Raw genomic sequence first — 18743 nt, 5'->3', positions numbered from 1 at the left:
CTAGGTCCTGCAGGTAAAAGGATGAGATATGGGCGTGCACCTATTGCCCTGCCTGCTTTGCAACTGCGAGGAAGCCAATACACTCTGTTGCATCTTCTGGCCTGGGTGATCTAGGGACTGAGACTACAGCACGCTGCAGAGTCCAGCTGCCTTGCAGCGTGGATGCAGTTCATGTTTATTGCTGCTCCAGGACAGCAGCATGAATCTTACTGAAACGAGTGTTCTGGCATGGGGTTCGGCACAGCACTGGGTTCAACTTCTGTAGCTCGTAAACTGAATTGTCACAGAGTGGAGAACCACAATTGATTTTTCTGCCCTGTACAGTTGTTTTTAGTGTAGAGAGCAGAAAATGATTGCAGGTTATCACAGGTGCAGGAAGAACACTTCATAAGGTGTTCGTTGGCTTCTTTCTAAGAATGTGCTATGCCCTGTGGTAAATGCACTCTCAGGTGCTCCATGCTGGTTTTAGTTTTAATAGATGTTGTGAAGCGCTGTAGTCCATGCTTTGTCACAGCTGGCTCATCAGAAGACTGGTCTTGTATACTTTATGGTCTGGCTGTCTTGGAAAGGATAGAATGTGAGACCTAGCAGACTGTGCAAATGGAAGAGAGTTGAGGTGAAAACTTTGACCTCTGAAATGCATCTGATTTTTGTGCTTGGAGCCGGTGGAGCTAGGATTTCACTTGTGATCTGTATTCCTTGACACTGAAAACCAGTGAACCATTGATGTACGCTGCACATTTCCACCTGTCATTTTAGCGTGCATGGCTCTTTGGTCACTCACTGCCATATGAGCAATGTGTTATATTTCCCTTGTCCTATTGCCAACTTGTTCTGTGCATTGGGAGTTGCTTACCTCTTTCTTCGGTGTGATTACACAATTGGACACCTTAATAAAACCTCAGAATCTTTTTAATTGAAGCAGTGGTTTTATACTCATCACCCTTTGTTAGCTGCACAATCCACCAATATTAAAAACTGTAAAAACACAAAACAGAGACTTATACTAGGTTAGACCTCTGATCTGTTTAGTATTGTGTCCTAGAAAAAGCACTGTGTCAGCTCCTGGAGAAGGGAACCTTGCAGCAGGTGTATATTTGAATTACATGAAACAGCTCTATGCAGGACCTTAAGGTTCCTTTGACCCAAGGCAGGATCACCTAAGCTGTTCCTTTAATGTTTGTCTAACCTGTTTTTGATACCTCTGATGATGGAGACTCCACAGCATCCAAAGCAATCCATTTTATTAGAGAATAATATATCTGTACCCTGGTAGGTAGGGTACAGTGGAAGAAAGTAATTCAGAAGTAGAAGGACAAGCATTAAAAGAAAAGTGGAAGGTAATTTAAATTCAATATATTTTTATTCTTTGTAAATACAATGAGTACAACTTTTTAACTTCACAAATCAGTTAATCCACTTTGTACAGGAAAAGTTTTACTCATTCTATGATAGTCCAAGTGCTGATTTTTCTCAGTGCTAGTTCCTAATAACAAATCAAATTTTGAAAAGTACAGCAGCTATCTTTAAATGTTTTTTCTACATTTTTCATACATCAAATAAGCAGCTTATAACGTTTTTTTGTGTGTGAGAGGGTGTAGGCAAACAAGGCTTCAAAATTAGAACCTGGAGTTTTCTAAAAAGGCATTGGAGACTTTTGGAAATTGTTAGCATTGTATCAGTCAACAACCTTTATTTCTTTGAAATAAAATTCCTTCCATTGATTTTTTTTTTATAGTCATTTCACTTCTCTGCACATCTCACTGACAAAGAGTTTGGCCACCGTTGCCTTTGGTTTCAGCACTGTGCCATTGGGACAGCCAGCAGGACACTGAAGCAGTCATCTCCATTGTATTTGGTTTTGCTGTTTTAGTCTTCCTTTCTTGACTTGTGTCTTTTCAGGTGTGTGTGTGAACGTGTGTCTGTGTGTGTGGAAGAGGAAGGAGGGAAGGTCGAGGAGGATGTGTATAAAGCTCTTCTGTCTTTGAGATGTTAAATGAACAAATTGTGGTGACATCCACATCAAAGATCACCAGTTCATTTTGCAGGAAGAATGGAGCTGCCGTCATAAGCTACTTTTTAATCAGTTCTGAAGGCCACTTCATGATGTGTTATAGCAGAAGCAATGTTTTGGTAACCTGGTCTTAAATGTTGCCTATCATATTAAAAACATTTTCCCAACGTAGGCTACTTTCAAAACAATTCTGAAGGCCACTGCATCTCGTGTTACAACAGAAGCCAAGTTTGGTCACCCAGTTCCAAATACTGAACAAACTAAAGTACCTTCTTTCACATTTTGTCTCAGATCTGCCAGTTAAATGAGAGAATAGCAGAGTCTTTGTTAACTATGACTGGCATCTGAATTGCCTCCATCCTGTAGTAACAGGAATAGCAGCCAAATTCCAACCACTTTCACTTTTTCTGTAGAACAAAGCATTCTCTCCATGATCTAAATCACTCTGTTCAGAGCAGCAGAATCATATCTACCGGGGTATTTTTTTGTCAATGGGTTTAAAGGCTAAACATTCCCAGGCTTATGCTTCCTGTAGATTTTGTTAGTTGAGGCTTATTCTCCGTAGATAAAAGTTCTTCTCAAACTGTCCATCCTGATTGTTTATTTTAAGGTAATTTATATGTCACTGGATTTGTACATATCTGAAAGCAGTCTTGTAATTGGTACATTCCCAATGGTCTTTTTGAAAAACACTTCTTCTATTGTGGACGGACTAATCGAACGTAAAGCTGGTAAAAGCAATAAAAGTTTTCCAAAACGACAGGGTTGCGTGGGATACCTGGGAGACAAAGAGGGAAAAAAAACCAACAAACCATTATTGAAGTTTTTAAGGTTTTTTTTGAAGAAAGTCTTTTACTTTATAGAAAAGATCGATATTCAACAAATTGTATAGATGGGTGCTACCTGTGCTAAAACCCTGTGTTTTGTACTCATGTGAGCATGAAAGTTGACCCCAAGGAAAACTGTCTTAGTGGAGGTTAGCAGAATATAAACCAATGTCTCTGAGTTTTGATTAGCTCCTTTGTTTATTCCCTCAGAGCAGTAGCAATACAGAGACAGGATCTGCTCTGACTTGGCCCTCATACAACATCTATGTTGTTGATGCAGTTCAGGGAAGATCTTGACCTGTAGTAAATACCCTGTTATCTAAAGTGCAATTTAAAGAACTTAGACATGGACTTCACAAGACCTGTCACAGCTTTCCCCAGAAGTCCTGAACTGACTAGAGCAGCTCTTGCAGAAGGTGTTAGGGGGACTCTTCAGAATTCTCCCCAGTCCCACCACTCTGAAGTGGTCCGTAGGAGGAGGCTACTGATCCGTTCACAGCCAGCTGTTCTAGACTGTGGGATTGTACTTTGCATAGTACAGTTTGTGTGTTCCTGGGCTTACCTTTGTATACTTTGTGGGATGAAAGCTACAACGTTTACAGCAGCTTTTAAGATTCCTGTGTCCCGTGGGACTTATCCTAAATGAGACAAGGGGGAACATTTTCTTCCCAAATAATGATTCTTGTCACGCTGCTGTGGCACCGAAATGGGATTCACAAGTTCTGGGGTTTTCATTTCAACCCGAGGACAGACTCAGGGTAGCATTTTGGAAGAGACATTTACCTTCCTTGTGCCCCAATTTCTGTGTCTGCACAATCGGGGAAATGGCATAGGGATTAGAGATCTTGGGTGACAAGCTGTCATACTGCTGTGAGATGTGATGTTTGAGCATCACTGTTAGTGGTATTTAATTGAATAAAATGTAGAAGAAAATGTAGCCTTCTGTCCCACAGCAGTTGTCACTTCCCAGGGGAAGATCTCTCCTTTTAGCCCTTTTTCATTTGTCTGAATAAATTGAGGTGCTGGAGTGTGTCCAGAGAAGGGCAACGAAGCTGGTGAAGGGTCTAGAAAACGAGTCTTATGAGGAGCAGCTGAGGGAACTGGGGCTGTTTAGCCTGGAAGAAAAGGAGGCTGAAGGGAGGAGGCCTTACTGCTCTCTACAACCGCCTGAAAGAAGGTTGTAGCAAGCTGGGTGTTGGTCTCTTCTCCTAAGTAGTAAGTGATCAGATGAGAGGAAGTGGCCTGAATTTGCACCAGGGGAGGTTTAGATTGGATGTTAAGAAAAATTTCTTTGCTGAAGGGGTGGTCAGGCATTGGAACAGGCTGCCTGGGGAGGTGGTGGAATCACCGTCCCTGGAGGTATTTAAAAGACATGTGGATGTGGCACTCAGGGACATGGTTTAGTGGTGGACTTGGCCACGTTAGGTTAATTGTTGAACCTGATGATTTTAAGGATCTTTTCCAACATTTTCTATGATTCTATGATTCTGTTTCATCAGGGAATGCCAAATCCCAGCAGGCTGACAGCTGATGTATACTTGCTGTAATAGCCCAGTCCCCATTTCAGTCGGTGGAAACTTCACCCTCACTACAGTGAGAGCAGGGTTTTACCCCTACACCTGTGAGAAGTATTGAGAAGCCACCACTCACCTGGTGTGAATGTAGCTGTTCAGAGTGAGCTGGGCTTCATCTTGAAGGGCTGCTATAGCAGCAGCATTTCGGAAACTCCTCAGTTCGGAACCACTGTGTGTAGGCACTGGAAAGCAGATCAGTAACTAGTTCAGCTTGGCTCTTGGGGGGTCAGAACAGTTCAGCTAATGCTATCAATGGAAATTAAACGTTCCCATTAGTTCCCCAGCACGCCACTGTCAGCCTTTCAAAATGCAACACTGGCTATTGGAATTCAATACCACGAAACCTGTTGGATGGTATAAAACTATGTCTGGTTTAAAGCATATTTCTGCTCTACAGTAGCTTCATAGTTATCAGACCAGACAAGCAAGAGATTCTTTCTGCTTACCAGCTTTAAAAGTGACAATGCATTTGAGACAGGCAAATTCGGTAGCATCTAGCCGAAGTTGTCTAAATCTAGCCACAACCTCCTGTAAAGCCTGTATTTCCGAAATAATTTTATTCAGCTTCTGAGAATCTGTATTGTCACCGTTCATGCCTAAAACAGAAACAGATTAAATAAATAATATTAAAGGCATTTGCTTTATTTTATATTGATTTCTGACAAAATCCTCTGTATCAATATCCACTCTATTGTCACACTTGTCTATCTGGTTCCATGTAAACTGACTATATTGTATGAAAGTTAATATAAAATCTTCTCTTGGATGATAACAAACACAGTAATTTGCATTTAAATGACAATGCAAGCAGTCATGAATACAACAAAACAACATTATTTGCATTTAAATATAGATTTATAAATGACAGGTATGCTCTATTGTTCAGTAGGAATTTGTTATTCTTTACATGTTGTTCTTTTTTCAGTAATGTATTTTTATGGTAATTTTTGTAACAAAGTCATTAAATTGTGCAATTCTTACCAGATACAGCCAGTAGAGTGTTAGCATCAACTGGAATGGCCCATTGTGCTATTCCTAGAACAAACAGTTCTCTCCAAGCATCTTCCAAAAGCATCAGCTGTCATACAATAGATGTACAATATAACATAGTGTATAATTTATAGATTTATAAACAATTTAAATATGTAAATTTCTGTTATTTTAAAAACTACTTTAAATGCCTGTCATGGTGTTTTCCCCACAGAATTCGTTAGCTCTCCTCTCAGCTTTTTGAGAAGGTGTCTAGAAATAAGTCTCTGCATTGTAGAAAAACACTGCGGGTTGGCTCACTGTGCACCATGGTGTGTACCAAAAGGGAGGAGAGAGTGAGAACTGCCCAGAGAGCTTGCTCGCAACATGAACGCTCGCCTGTGTTTCTCAGCACAGCATGGGCTCTCTGCTCCTCTCCCTCGGCACAAATAGCTGTCCTAGGACAAGTTGGACAGTGTTCTCCTGTTGCTCTCTAGGGATTATCCTCTTTTCCCCCGGGAAGGCAGGATTTGTGAAGAAAAGCCTGGACAACGCCCTGAAATGACATCACTCTGTAGGGAGCAGTGCTTTAGAGCACATATGTATCTTTAACCCCTTCCTTACTAAGCAAGTTTTTAGCTCTTTCAAGCACACAGCATCTGGACGCTCACACCGTTTCTCAGTATCACCTGTTTTCCTGCTTTTTTGCTTGAAATCACTCAAAAATTCCAGGCACTAAGAGCTGTTTCAGAGAACTGAGAATCCAAGCACCTGCACTGACAGCATTGCTAGTTCTCTGCAATTTCCCTACATTGCCTTGTTGTGCAGTGGATGTGGTGTTCCCTCTTTGGAGGCAATGCCTTTGATTTCCGTGGAGAGGCACTGGTGCATCTGAAGAGGAGACAAGACTCCTGGTAATGCAGACTGGCAACAAGTTTAGTCTTGAGGGCATCTATGGGTTGTTGGCCCCCAGTTCAGCTGAAGCTCATGGCCTAAAGGACATGCTGTGGTGCACACACATTGCTGGGAACTCATGTTTCTTAATAAGGTGGGAGAGATTTGGAGGGGTGAGAACTGTAGTGGACTCAGGAGGCATCATCTGGTGGCTCCATGCAGTGAAAACTCATTGCCCAAAACTCATGCAGCAAAATAATCCAAACCACAATCATTACTATTTCTATGATCCCTGGAAGTATCAGCAGCTTAACTTCTTAGGAAAATGGGAAGGAGGGTATTTTAAGTCTATAAAGACTCTGTAAGGAAGAACAATATAAAAAAATATGTTGTACCAAATGAATGATTATTTCCTTGGAAACAGATATGTGAAAGTAATAGTTATTAGGAAAAAAATCTTTACTGGAAGGATTATCAAGCATTGGAACAGGCTGCCCAGGGAAGTGGTGGAGTCACCATCCCTGGAGGTACTTAAAAGATGTGTAGATGCAGCACTTGGGAACATGGTTTAGCGGTGGACTTGGCAGTGCTAGGTTAGTGGTTGGACCCGATGATCTTAAAAGCCTTTTCCAGCCTTCTCTATGACTGTATGATTCTATGATACAGAAAGCATGCAGTAAAAGTGGATTTTTTATCTATGTGCTCTTAACAGTATTATGAGTTTTAAACCACCTTATTCCGATCAGAATGGGAGGAAGAGCTCTCAGAGTTCCTGCTCCCAGCTTGCCACTGCAGGCTAACGCCCATTTTGTGCCTTTTTGTGCTATGTGCTTTGCAGAACTTCTACATAACCTGACTAAGGAAATTGTGACAGGAAAGTATTTCTGTCCCTGCATACAATTACTGTTTGAAATAATTATGTTGGATTTTACAGTACTGGAAGCTGCCCAGACTGGGAGCGGGGACGGGGTACTAGGGTTCAGTGCTCATCTCAGCTCTGTTCTGAGAGCAGCTGAACCTGCTCGTAAGTCTCCTAACTGCTGCAGCCTGCAAACCCAGCCCCTCCTCTGGATAATCCTGCCTGATGGATGCACAGGTTTCTGTATGACATAGGAAATGATCCACCAGCCTTTCATTTGCTTTTGTAAAACGTTTTTTGTCATTCATTCATGCAGATACAATGGTAATGAAGGGTGGTTCCTGGAAGATATCAATTTCATATGTTCTTTCCCTCTAAGTCTTTAAAGTCAGAAGACTTTAGAAATAAGATACTATACCAATAGCTGAAGCTTTCTTCATGTGTATGCATAAGTCTGTAAAACCGCCAATTAAAATAACTCTTGCTGAAGTCATACTCAGCCCTCCTTCACCAAAGAATCAATAAATACCAGGCTTTCTGAAGGACTAGGTTTTGCTTCTTAATCAACTCCTTCCTGTAAGTACGACCTTTTGTTGGTGACCTGCATTGGGGCAACCTGTTTTATGGACAAGCTGGGCAGGTGTGCAGGCCAGCTAAACTTTAGGTATGGCAGTTTTGTTGTGTGGCTTCCAATCCACAATGGGATTAGCTGTATGGAGCTGGGGAAGGGACACAGCCTCTGTTCTACCGAGGGCAATGACACAGCAATCCTCCAACTTGTGTTTTGTCAGCAGATTGGTTTCTACTTATTTCCTTGCCTTCAACATGAAACTGTCACAGAGCCCTGAAATCACAATGTGCTTGCCTTTTCAGAAGAGCACAAACAAAAGCAAAATCCAAGAAAAGGTTTTAGACTCTCCTCAGGCAGATGTCAGGGGTACAAATGGAGAAAGGCAGACATTTACAGCTGGGCCATTGTAAAATTAAATAATGCAATGGCACTAGTATAAAAATCAACTGTCTGATTATTCATTAAATAAAGTGATTAATATCAGAGTTGTTTCTTCTCCAGCTTTCCTGAATGTGGCAGGGGAATCATACAGAAAAAGGCCCAGGTCAAAACTTTAGAGCTGAGCAGCTCTGAGTTTTGAGGAAGTTGGCTTGCAGTGAGGTACAGCAAGTCAAGGTGATGTTAAGGAAAGGCTGGGATTTAAATATTTAATTCACTTACTCTAGTCCCTGATATGAAAGTGAAAGAAGTGGTTCATTATTTAAATATAACAGGAACACTCTGGTATCTATGGTAGATAAGCAGGCTTTGCTGTTTGAGGCATGCTTGGTCATGTGTGGTGGAGACTTCCCTTGCTCCCAGATCCTGCTGCTCCCTCCTCTTCACTCTAACAGAGATGACCTTGTGGGAAATGCATCTGTATTATGTCTAATAAAGCCTTTGCCTAAGGAGCCTCCTGTGCACATCACTGGTGGAGAGATGGACCAGCCACTTTCTGTGCACTGAGGCTGCTGCTGAAGCAGCACACTTGATGCTTATCCCTGATATTTGGGGCCTGTTTCTTTGGTTCCTTGGTATGACAGACCTAGTGCTCCGCAGGAGCAGTGGCAGCAGAAGACAATGTTAGAGAGCAGCATGCCACACTGGGACTGCTGTCTTCCTAACGGCATGTGTAACCTCGTGGGCCCTGCCTCATTGCTCGCATGCTCGCTACGCAACAGTACTGCAGCCAGAGCTGAGCAGCGTCCCCTTGACTATTTTCATGACAAGAATTTCAAAACATGGGTCTGGTTCTAGAGAAGGAACATTTCAATGTACCTTAGCTTCATATCACATTGTGACCATCATGATTTACCTTTAGGTAGAAAACACTGCTGGTTTCCTGAGAAGCTCTTCTCTTTCAGTTCAAAATATGTATTTGCATATCAACTGCAGCACTTGCAACATGCATCCACGGAAAGGAGCTAGTTCCTCTGATGACTGCTATGTAACATCTAAGGCACAACCTTTCTAGTTACCATTTTGGGAAATTAGCTCAATCATATCAAAGTATTAGACGTCTTTTATGATTGGAGCTTTGTGTAGGTTTCCCCTTCCATTTTATAATTATCTGATTACTTTTTTAAAAAATCAGTGCATTATACAAAGCACACAGGGTCCTCATCAAGAATCAAGTCATTAAGAAATTGCTTAAGCTTGTATGGTTCACATAGGATTTTCTTGAGGCAAAGGCAAACTGTCATAGAGGAAAACAAGACAAATTAGGAAAGATTTTAATTAATGGTGAAAAATACTGGGGGCAGGCCAAATTTTGCCTCCACCATATTGGTGTAATTGCAAATTCACTGAAGCCAACATGAATAAGGAAAAAATGTTGGCCATGTGAGGAGAGGAGAGGAGAGTTTTCACTTTGTTCATGAAATAAAAGTTGGAGGAAAGCAGTTTCTAAATCACTGCCTGTTTTTCAGGAACAGACCGAAACTTTGCCCTGAATTTCAGAACTGCTGAAGTCCATTATGGATTTAAAGGTCTAGGGCTGAAGGTTCAGGACCCAGCCTGAGCTCTGAGCTGTCTTTAACAGGCAAGCCAGGCCAATGCCACTCCCGCTGCAGGTGCCTTACCTGGTCTTGTAAGGACAAGGTGGAGAAGGCTGGGACACTCTTGGCCCACTTGATGCTCATGAACAGAAGTCTGGCTGCTGACTCACAGACTGATTCGGTGGCCACTTCGTAGAGATACATAGGGGTACCGTTGACTTCATGCGGGTACTAATGTCAAAAAGAAAATAAAACAACTTCACACAATGTCACCAAGGCAGCCTTGTCTTCCTGTTCCCTAACAGCTGCCATTCAGTGCACCACGTTCATGCCCAGCACAGAGTGTCACTCTCTTGTTCTGCAAGCAGAGGGCATTGCTTTCAGTGGGCTCACTCCAACTGCTCTCTGCTGCTCATCCGTATAGATGAACTGTACTACAGAAACAGTGCCTGGAGGAGGCAGGAGGAAGAATGAACTTATTACATCAGGGGGAAAAAATTACCAAAATGTGGTGTCACCCTTTGCTGTGTTACACAATAGCACACTTCTGGTAGCAGAGTTAAAAGAATACAAATGTGATTAAGAATTTGTGGTTTGTAACCTGTGCTTCAGAAGCTGATTTAGTGCACCAGCCTTGCTCGGCAAAGGAGTAAGTACTCACTTAGCTTTAACCTTCACCTAGCTCCCTGACTGCAACTCACTGTAAGCAGATGTGTAGAACTAAGCATAACTACCTAAAGGTGGTGTAGGGTTGGAATGGAGTTACATTTTCAAGCACGTGTGATGTTTTCTTGCCAAATAATTTCCGATTAAGTATTTTCCAAAACTGCAATATAAAACTATACGTTATGATCATGCTCATGATGGATTCTGCCAAGCTACCAATTCTAAAAATGCAGAACGATTTAAGCCATCTCTTCTATGATTTTTCTAGATGCTGTAAATATACAAAATGCCACTGCAAATGGCTTAATGGAAAAAACCAACACCTTATGGCTAATTCCTGTGCAGTGGAGGCCACAGCAGTGCTTCCACTGGGCTGCCTAGGAAATGTCACAGCCAAGAAGCACGGAGCCAGCTTAGACTCGTTTGTGTCTGTGTGGACAAACTGCAGGCTTTGGTCAGCACAGCTATAGTACTTCCTGGACTACACCACTATAGATGATGATGGGCACTTTGCTGAAGAAAACTCAGTGATTGCATTCCTCATGAAACAAGGTTTAAAACTGACTTGTGGATGGGCTCCAGACAGGAGGAGCACTTCTGCAGCCATGAGGGTGTAAGAATGGAGGAGGGACAGGGTTGGTGCAGAGCAGGTTACCAGTCAGTCCTTCTGTGTACCCCTTCTGCAGAGGGCCTCTTGCCCCTTGCACCTCCTATCTTCAGAGCTTTTAGGGACATAACAAAAGAGTTCCCACCACAACCCACAAGGCCTCAAGCCTCGCTCTTTGCCATGTCAACCCCAGAGGCAAGAGGGAGCTGGTGGGTTGCAGGCACCCCAGTGGCAAGGTCTGGTGGCCGGGGTAGTGGCTGACCTTCGGGGTGGGCTGTGCTAGGCCCACCAGAGCCTGCCTCTCGGGTGTGCCGGTGACAGCGGCCAGCTCCAGGCTGTGGGGCTCCAGCTGGGAGACAGCAGTGAAGAAGGCAGGTGCCGGCAGGGCGGTGGCGGGGAAGTGGGGGGCACCGCCGCTCTCCTCTTTGTGCCCGCGGAAGTAGAGGGCCACTTGCTTCCGTATCGTCGATGTCCGGGGGCCCCGCTCGTGCTGCACTGCTGCAGGGCACCAAGGAAAGGTGAGGGGGTCACCACGGGGTCCCACACCAAGTACCCCATGTGCTCGGCTGGGCTTCCCTCCCTCCCCGCAATTTTTGGGGGTGACCCCCACGCCTCCCACCTGTGATGTTATCTGGAGAGAAATGGGCAAGTCTGCTGCGGGATGGGGGGTCATCAGAGGCCCGGGGAGGGGGGGTAGACCCTGCAGTGACGCACTGCTCCCCAGTTCAGAGTGAGTCCCGGCTCACTCCTGCTGCCCCACCACCCCGGCGCCGGGAGAGGGGGAGCGGGTACCGTCTTTGTTCATGTTGACCTCCAAGCACTTCTTCAGCCGGCAGGCCCGGCACTGGTTCCTGTGCGTCTTGTCCACCGGGCAGCCTCCCTGCAAGGCAGCCAGTCGTTGGGCCGGGGGGCGCAGCGCGCTCACCCCGCCGGCCCTGGAGCCCTCCCCGCGGCGCCGGGGGGCACGGGGGGGGGCCGCTCCGACCGTGCCGGGGGGGGTCGTGCCGGGGGTCCGTGCCGCGCCGTGCCGTGCCGGGGTGCTTGGCCCCGCGGCGTGGCGGGCCGGGCCGCCTTCAGCACCCGAGACAGCGACGGCGGCACCGCCCCCTCGGGGCGCCCCTGTGCCCCGTGCCCCCCCGCCGCGCCCCCGGCCCCGCATCCCTGCGGGACCGACCGGGGGTGGGAGTGAGCGCGGCCGGAGCGGGAGGGGGGAAAGCGCGGAGCTGGCTCTGCCTGGGCGCGGGCGCGACCCGCCGGGGGGAACTCGTGTCCGTCGTCCATCGACCGCCCGCGGAGTCCGGCTCACCGGGGGGCTGCCCCTCTTTCCTGGCGTGACCAGCCGGTGAGCTGGCTGCACGTCTCCCCTCGCCGTTGTCCCCGCACCCTCCTTGCGCACCCTCCCTGGTGGGCTGCGGCCGCACGGCCCGGGGTGCGGGGATGTGCCGGGAAGAGGCGGCCCGGGACCCCCTGGGTCGGGGCGGGGAGCTGCGTGGCAGCTGGATCTCACCGCTGCGGGTGTTCCTGCTGGCGGCGCGGGGGCAACACGGGGCCATGGGGGGGTGCAGGGTGAGGGGTGCAGGCGGTGAGCGGACTGCGCTGCGGCTGGTACCTGATTTCCCGATTTGCAAACGTAGGTCCTATTCCTCCTGATACTCCGCTTGAAAAATCCCGAGCACCCGTCGCAGGCGTAAACCCCATAGTGTTTCCCGGAGCTGCGGTCCCCACACACTTTGCAAGGGATGTCTAAAATGCGACCTGAAAGCAGAGAAGGGAGAGAGGGAGAGAGCGAGCGCTCAGCAATCTGACCTCCGGAGGGATTAGCCTCAGAGCCTCAGTACAAGCAAATAATGAAGTGATTTTATAGCCAACTTTCTTTTCCTTGAGCAAGTGTCAGTTTTCTACAATGAGCATTATTCATGCCCCGCTACGTTTATTTGGATCTTCTATAATCGCCAAGACCCATTTTGGGAGGGAAGATTACAGCAGCGAGAGCAGCAGGCTTGCCTGCTAGAAGTGGGGATGGGGGCGGGGGGCGGGGGTGTGTGTGTTTCCCTCGCTTTCTGGCGCTCGGCAAACAGCCGACGGCGCTTCCCTTGGGCAGGAGAGAGTCAGGAGATCGAGGCACAGAATAAAACAAAACAAAATAAAATGACCGGGAAGCCGAGCGACCTTGTCTCCCCTCTAGCAACCCCAGGGAAAGGGGGCTGGTTCCCGCTACAGAAGAGGCGTGCCGTTTCCTTCACCCCAAAACCTGCAGCAAAACTTTTCGCCTGGCCCTTTGTGCGCGGACGCGGCTGCGGGCGGCGGGCGGGCCGGTCGCGGGGCTGGCGGGCGGGCAGCTCTGCCCCGCTCCCCCGCGCGCTACCCCGCTCCCCCGCGCGCTCCGCCGCCTCTCCCGCAGCCCCCGCTCCGCCGGGCGCTGCTTCCGCACCGGCTTGGACTAGAACTGCAAATGCTCTGAGGGTGATGTAAAAACTCGTACAGGGACTGTTGCAGCCCGGCTCAAGAAACCCGCCAAAACTTCGCTCAGCTTCTGCTTTTTATCCGGCCTCTCTCTTCTCTTTTTTCTTTTCTCCCCTCCTACTTTTTTTACTTTTTTCTTTTCTTTTCACTTCTTTTCACTTCTTTTATCTTTACTTTTATCTCTTTTCTCTTTCTTCTATCTTTTCTTTTTTCTTTTCTTTCCTTTTCTTTTTTCTTTTCTTTTCTTCTTTTCTCTTATTTTCTCTTCTCTTCTTATCTTTTCTTTATTTTATTTTTTTTTCTTTTTCTTTTCTTTTTTCTTTTCTTTCCTTTCCTTTTCTTTCCTTTCCTTTTCTTTTCTTCTCTTCTCTTCTCTTCCTATCTTTTCTTTATTTTATTTTTTTTCTTTTTCTTTTCTTTTTTTCTTTTCTTTCCTTTCCTTTTCTTTCCTTTCCTTTTCTTTTCTTCTCTTCTCTTCTCTTCCCTTCCCTTCCCTTTTCTTCTCTTCTCTTCTCTTTTCTTTTCTTTTCTTTTCTTTTCTTTTCTTTTCTTCTCTTTTCTTTTCTTTTCTTTTTTCTTTTCTTCTCTTCTCTTTTCTTTTCTTTTAATTTTTATTTTTTATTTTTTCTTCCCTTTTCTTCTCTTTTCTTTTTTCTTTTTTATTTTTTCTTCCCTTTTCTTCTCTTTTCTCCTTTTTTTTCCTTGGCCTCAAACAGCCATCTTCCTTCCTACCACAACTTAAACTGGCGATTCAGTCCCTCTCACCAAACCTTGGTCTCCAAACTCCAAGGGAGAGCGCCCAGGGCCGCTATCTTTGTTCGGAAGCAGCTCAGACAGAGAGAGCACCCCGGCTGTGGGGGGGTGGGGGTGAGGGCTGGAAGGGGGAAGGCGGCAGCGTGCGGTGTGGGGGGGGCGGGGGTGTGTGTGGAAACAGGCCGCGGGGGCTCCTCTTGCTCCCTAGAGAATTTAGAAGTCCGAGATACTTTCAGACGTGTCTACGCTAAGGCTTTAAGACAATGCCTGCTGGCAGACAATAGGGACATTAGATAAAGTGTTAACTTAATGATTTTGCCCATTGAAACTCGTTTGACTGCCTCCAATGAGCACAAGCTGCCAGCTTCTCCCCTAAATGAAACCCGACAGCTGCTATACACAACACGGCGAGAGGGACGGGGATTAGGTTAGGGACTGTGAGAGGGAGGGGTGGCGGAGGGAGGGAAGGTGGGGAGAGAGGGAGAGCGGTTAAAGAATAGAAAACTTTTACGCAATTAATAAGGAGCGCAGCTAAAGGAAGCCCCCCCGCCCCACTGCCTGCGACCAAGCCGCGGCTTTGGAACTGCAGGTAGGCGCCCGTGAGGAGGGCCGAGGCCAAGGCACGGTTTCTGGGAGTGTGTAATTACAAGCCCTCCTTGCCACCTGCCTATTGGGGCACCAGTGACCCGTCAAAAAGTGTAGCATGGGAATTCGGATATCGCACAATGCCAACGGGGGAAAGCGCTCGACTTCCCTCTCCAGCCTTCAGCATCCACGGGGAGCGAGAGGGTCCACACGCACGCACACAAAGGAGGAGGAGGAGGGGCAGGCTGGGGGTGGGGGGAGACACTGGAGCGGTACGTGCAGCGGTGGCGCATCCCGGTGCGGAGCGCGGCTCGGCTGCGCTGCTCCTGCGCACCCCGGCGTAGCGCCGGGAACCCCCCGCTCCCCCTTCCCTCGGCAGCTGCACCCACCGTGGTCGCGCCCCCGGGCCCGCCGTGAGGTCGCCGCCCGTGGCACCGGGCAGCCGCGGGGGTCCCCTCTTCCCGGGGCTCCCCGCTCCCCCGGCCGGCCTGCGGCGCGGGACAGCCGGCTCGGCCCCGGCGGCGCTGAGAGCGGGCGGCGGCGAGGGGAGAAACTTGGGCTCGTTCTACAGAACAGTTTTCCCCAGACGGGTTTTAAGTTTGGGAAAGGTTTTTTAAAAATCCTATGCACTGTATATGCTTGTATCCACACCATGCATGTAAACATATGTTCCGTATATTCTTTACACCTCCGCATAGTCCGTATAAAACCCAAGCACCTGGAGCGCCTCGCCAAAGCCACCAGCCGCCTTCCCAGCCGTCGGAGCGGCGCGGCCCGTCCGACCGGCTCCGCGGCCCCCGACGAGGCTCCCGGAGGGAAGGGGGGCCACGGCAGAGGGCGCGGCTGGAGCCCCCCGTCTCGCCGCCCGCCCGCAATCCGGGTCGCCCCCTGCTCCCCCCCCCCCCCGCAAGCCCCCCCGTCGCCGCCCCGCGGAGGCTGTCGTGCAGTGCAAAATATGAAATAAGTAGAGGGAGAAGAAGCAGAGCGGGGGGGTGGGAAGAGAAAAATGTAAGCTTGACACGGGGTCATGAGATAACTGATTAACTCTGTTTAAAAGAGCTCCGGTTCCCCGAGGTACCGCTTCGTCTCAGAAGTTTAGCGCTAAGAAAATGGGATTTCTGTTCAGCTGGGAAACCGTTTTGAACATCCCACGACAGGGGGTCCTCGGGGGCTTTTTTTGTGTGTCATAATTGCTTAAAGGATATATGGCAGCCCCGATTACTGTAATTACCATCAGAGGCTGTTGAAAGAAGTTAGTCTGGGCTCGGGGGACGGCGGGATGGGGTCTTGTTACCACCCAGGCAGAGATCGCAGCTGACATCGCTAGACGTCCACCGGCGGGCAGAAAAGCCAGTCCGGAGCCTCCTTGCCCGGGAGGCCCCCGGGACCCCCGGGACGGGCGCCCAGGCCCCGGGACAGCGGGCCCGGCTTTTGCACGCGCCGCCGAGGGCGGCTGGGCTCGGGCCCCGGCCCGGAGCGGTCCCCGCGTGTGCCTGCGGTGCCTGGCCGGGTCGGGCTTGGGAGTCCCTTTCGGGCAGTCCCAGGGGGTCTGGGCGGGTCGGACTCAGCCGCGAAAGCGGCGGCGGTGGCCGGGGGTCGCCCAGCGCCCTGCTGCCGGAGGCGCGGTCCAGCCTTGCGGGTTTTCTCCTCCGCAAAATGTCTCCGGCAGAAGCTCCGCCGTCCTTTGGCGACGAGGCTCCCCGGCCCTTCCTGCGCCTTCCCCAACACTCAGAAATCTGCCAGGAGCCCCGACAACGTCCCGGCGCGGCTGCCCACGGGCCCGATCCCGCTCAGGCTCCCCTCGCTCTTACCGGGCAGTTCGGGCAGCGCAGCCGGCGGGACGCAGCCCCGGCCGCCGCAGCTTTTTTTTGCCGCTGCCGCCTTCCCTACCGCCGTTAGTACCTCGACCGCGGCCCCGCCGCTGCTGGCTTTTTCCCCTCGTGGGGCTGACGGGGAAAATCGCCGCGCTCGGCCCCACGGGGGACGAAGGCAGACCGACCCACGCCGAAGCGGCGGCAGCTCGGCCGCAGCGCCGGGCCCCCGCGGGCATCTCGCGTGCCCCGCATCCCCCACGCGCGATTCCCGCGCCGTGGCCCCCGCCTGGCCCCCCGGCCCCGCCGCCGCGCCCCCCCCCCGGCTTCCCGGCCCCCGCGGACAAAAGGAGGACCCGGGTCAGAAGGACGGAGGGCAGCGGCAGTGAGAAGGCCGCGGTGCTGGCAGGGAGCGGCCGGTGGCAGGTACCGCCGTTGGATCCCTCCCGGCTCTGCCTCCCTATTTTTCCGCCGCTCCGCAACCCCGGGAGCCCGCCGGAGCGCAGAGGAAATAACTGTCCGATCCATCACTTGTCAGACATCAAATTGGATTGGGTATTTTTCCCCCCCTTCGTTACTGACTCCATCCATATTACAAACTCCGAAAGTCCCATTGGGATTATACGGATTGAGCCATTCTGTACGAGCGGTTAGTCATGCTTTAAATTCCCCAGTTATGAGGTGCATGGATTTAGGATTAAGAAAAATGTGACTTTTAAGTTGTTTCTGCTTTCCTCGTTGCAGGATTATTTGTTGTAACTGGAAATGGTGTGCAAAGTATTGCATTTAAATCCGCCTTCAATAGAGTTGCTTAAGCGATTCCGTGTAATTGTGTGACCAGAGTTTCAAACTCTTAAAAAGAAATTATTATGTCGCAGGAGACTGCATAAAATCAGTGAGGAAAGCAGCACGTTTCAACTTCGTGATGCCCTTTAAACCCAAACCTGCCTCCCTTCGCCCAAGTACCGGAGACCCGCAGACAACCGCCCGCGCCCCGCCGGGACGAGCCCCCTCCCGCCGCCGGCGCGGCTGCCTTTCCCGGGGCTCGCTGACCACGGGCTCCGGCCCCGGCTCGGGCAGCCGGAGCGGGCAGCGGGGAGAGCAGCTTCTTGTAAGCCCCGGCCCCAAACTCCATCGGGGCAACTCCGAGCGTATATATTCGTTGCCACTCCAGATGGAAATATGCACCTCTTTTTTCACTGGGGGGGGGGGGGGGGGGGGCTGCAAACCCAAACCACAACCCCCCCTCCCCTTCCTCTCCTCCCCTCCACCTCCCGCCCCCCAGGGCCAGGCTGCAGCCGGTCTCGGAAAGGCTGCTCGAAGCCTCCGCCGCGTTATTACCCACTTGTTGATCCCGCCGGCTTGCTCATGCTCGAAGCCCCCGGGAGTCGTTAAACTCGGGGCGAAGTGTCGGCTCCGGGGCGAGGCGGTGCGCCCCCCACCCCCCACCCCCCGCCGGCGCGGCGGCTCCGCGGCAGGTGCCTCCCTCGGGCGCTCACTGCGGGCTCCGCCGCGGGGGCCGGCACATCCTCGCCGCTGCCCCGCTCCCCAGCGGTGTCCTTCCGAGGGACGGGAGCGCACCGCCGGGACGCGGCAAGGGGGGGGAGAAAAAAAAATAGGAGCAAAAAGAAAAAGAAAAAGAATTTTAAAAAAAGCAACGAAATGACCCGAAGTCGGCGGCCGCTCGCTGCCCCTCTGCGAGCAGATGCTCTCGGGACCCCGGGAGGGTGCAGGGGGGTGCGAGTGGGCTCGCCACCGCGCTCCTGGAAGGCAAGCGAGAGCCACAGCAGCCAAAACAACAATAAGACGAAGGAGAAGGTAGGATGGGGCTCGGGGCTCTGCGCCGAGCGCCTCGGTGCAGCGAGCAGGGAGATCAGAGCCTGGAAAAATAATGGAAGGGGGGAAAAGGCGTCAGAGGAGGCTGTCTCTGCCTCTCAGAAACTGAATGGTATAAAAAGGGAAAGGTTTCCAGAAGTTCATTACACTGGCTGACTTTGCGCTTTGAGCTCCAGGCTTCGGCCCCTATAATATCGGCAGAGGCTGTGACAGGCAGCGGCGGGGAGGGGAGAGGGACGCCCCTTGCCCACTGAGCTTCCCCTTCTTTCCCCCAACTCCTGCCGCCGCGTGACGTCACCCTGCGCGGGGAAGGGGAGGGGGCAGGGAGGGGGTTAAAT

The 18743-nt window shown here is 50.0% G+C and overlaps 1 protein-coding gene across 1 annotated transcript; it reads right to left on the bottom strand.

Annotated features, from left to right (window-relative positions):
* Positions 1-1200: 1200 nt before the first annotated feature.
* Positions 1201-18671, bottom strand: NR2E1 (nuclear receptor subfamily 2 group E member 1). The gene is made up of 9 exons (XM_055810494.1): positions 17915-18671; positions 12567-12712; positions 11750-11837; positions 11220-11455; positions 9769-9915; positions 5397-5493; positions 4862-5011; positions 4492-4597; positions 1201-2792 (listed from the first exon to the last, which is right to left on the bottom strand). Exons 1-9 carry the CDS (start codon positions 17937-17939, stop codon positions 2630-2632), a joined length of 1158 nt encoding a protein of 385 aa, XP_055666469.1. The 5' UTR covers positions 17940-18671; the 3' UTR covers positions 1201-2629.
* Between the last annotated feature and the right edge of the window lie 72 nt (positions 18672-18743).

Source organism: Falco peregrinus, chromosome 7 (assembly GCF_023634155.1).
Source record: "Falco peregrinus isolate bFalPer1 chromosome 7, bFalPer1.pri, whole genome shotgun sequence".
Lineage (NCBI taxonomy): Eukaryota > Metazoa > Chordata > Aves > Falconiformes > Falconidae > Falco > Falco peregrinus.
Note: the sequence above shows the minus strand (reverse complement) of the source record. Positions and strands in the feature narration are given on the sequence as shown.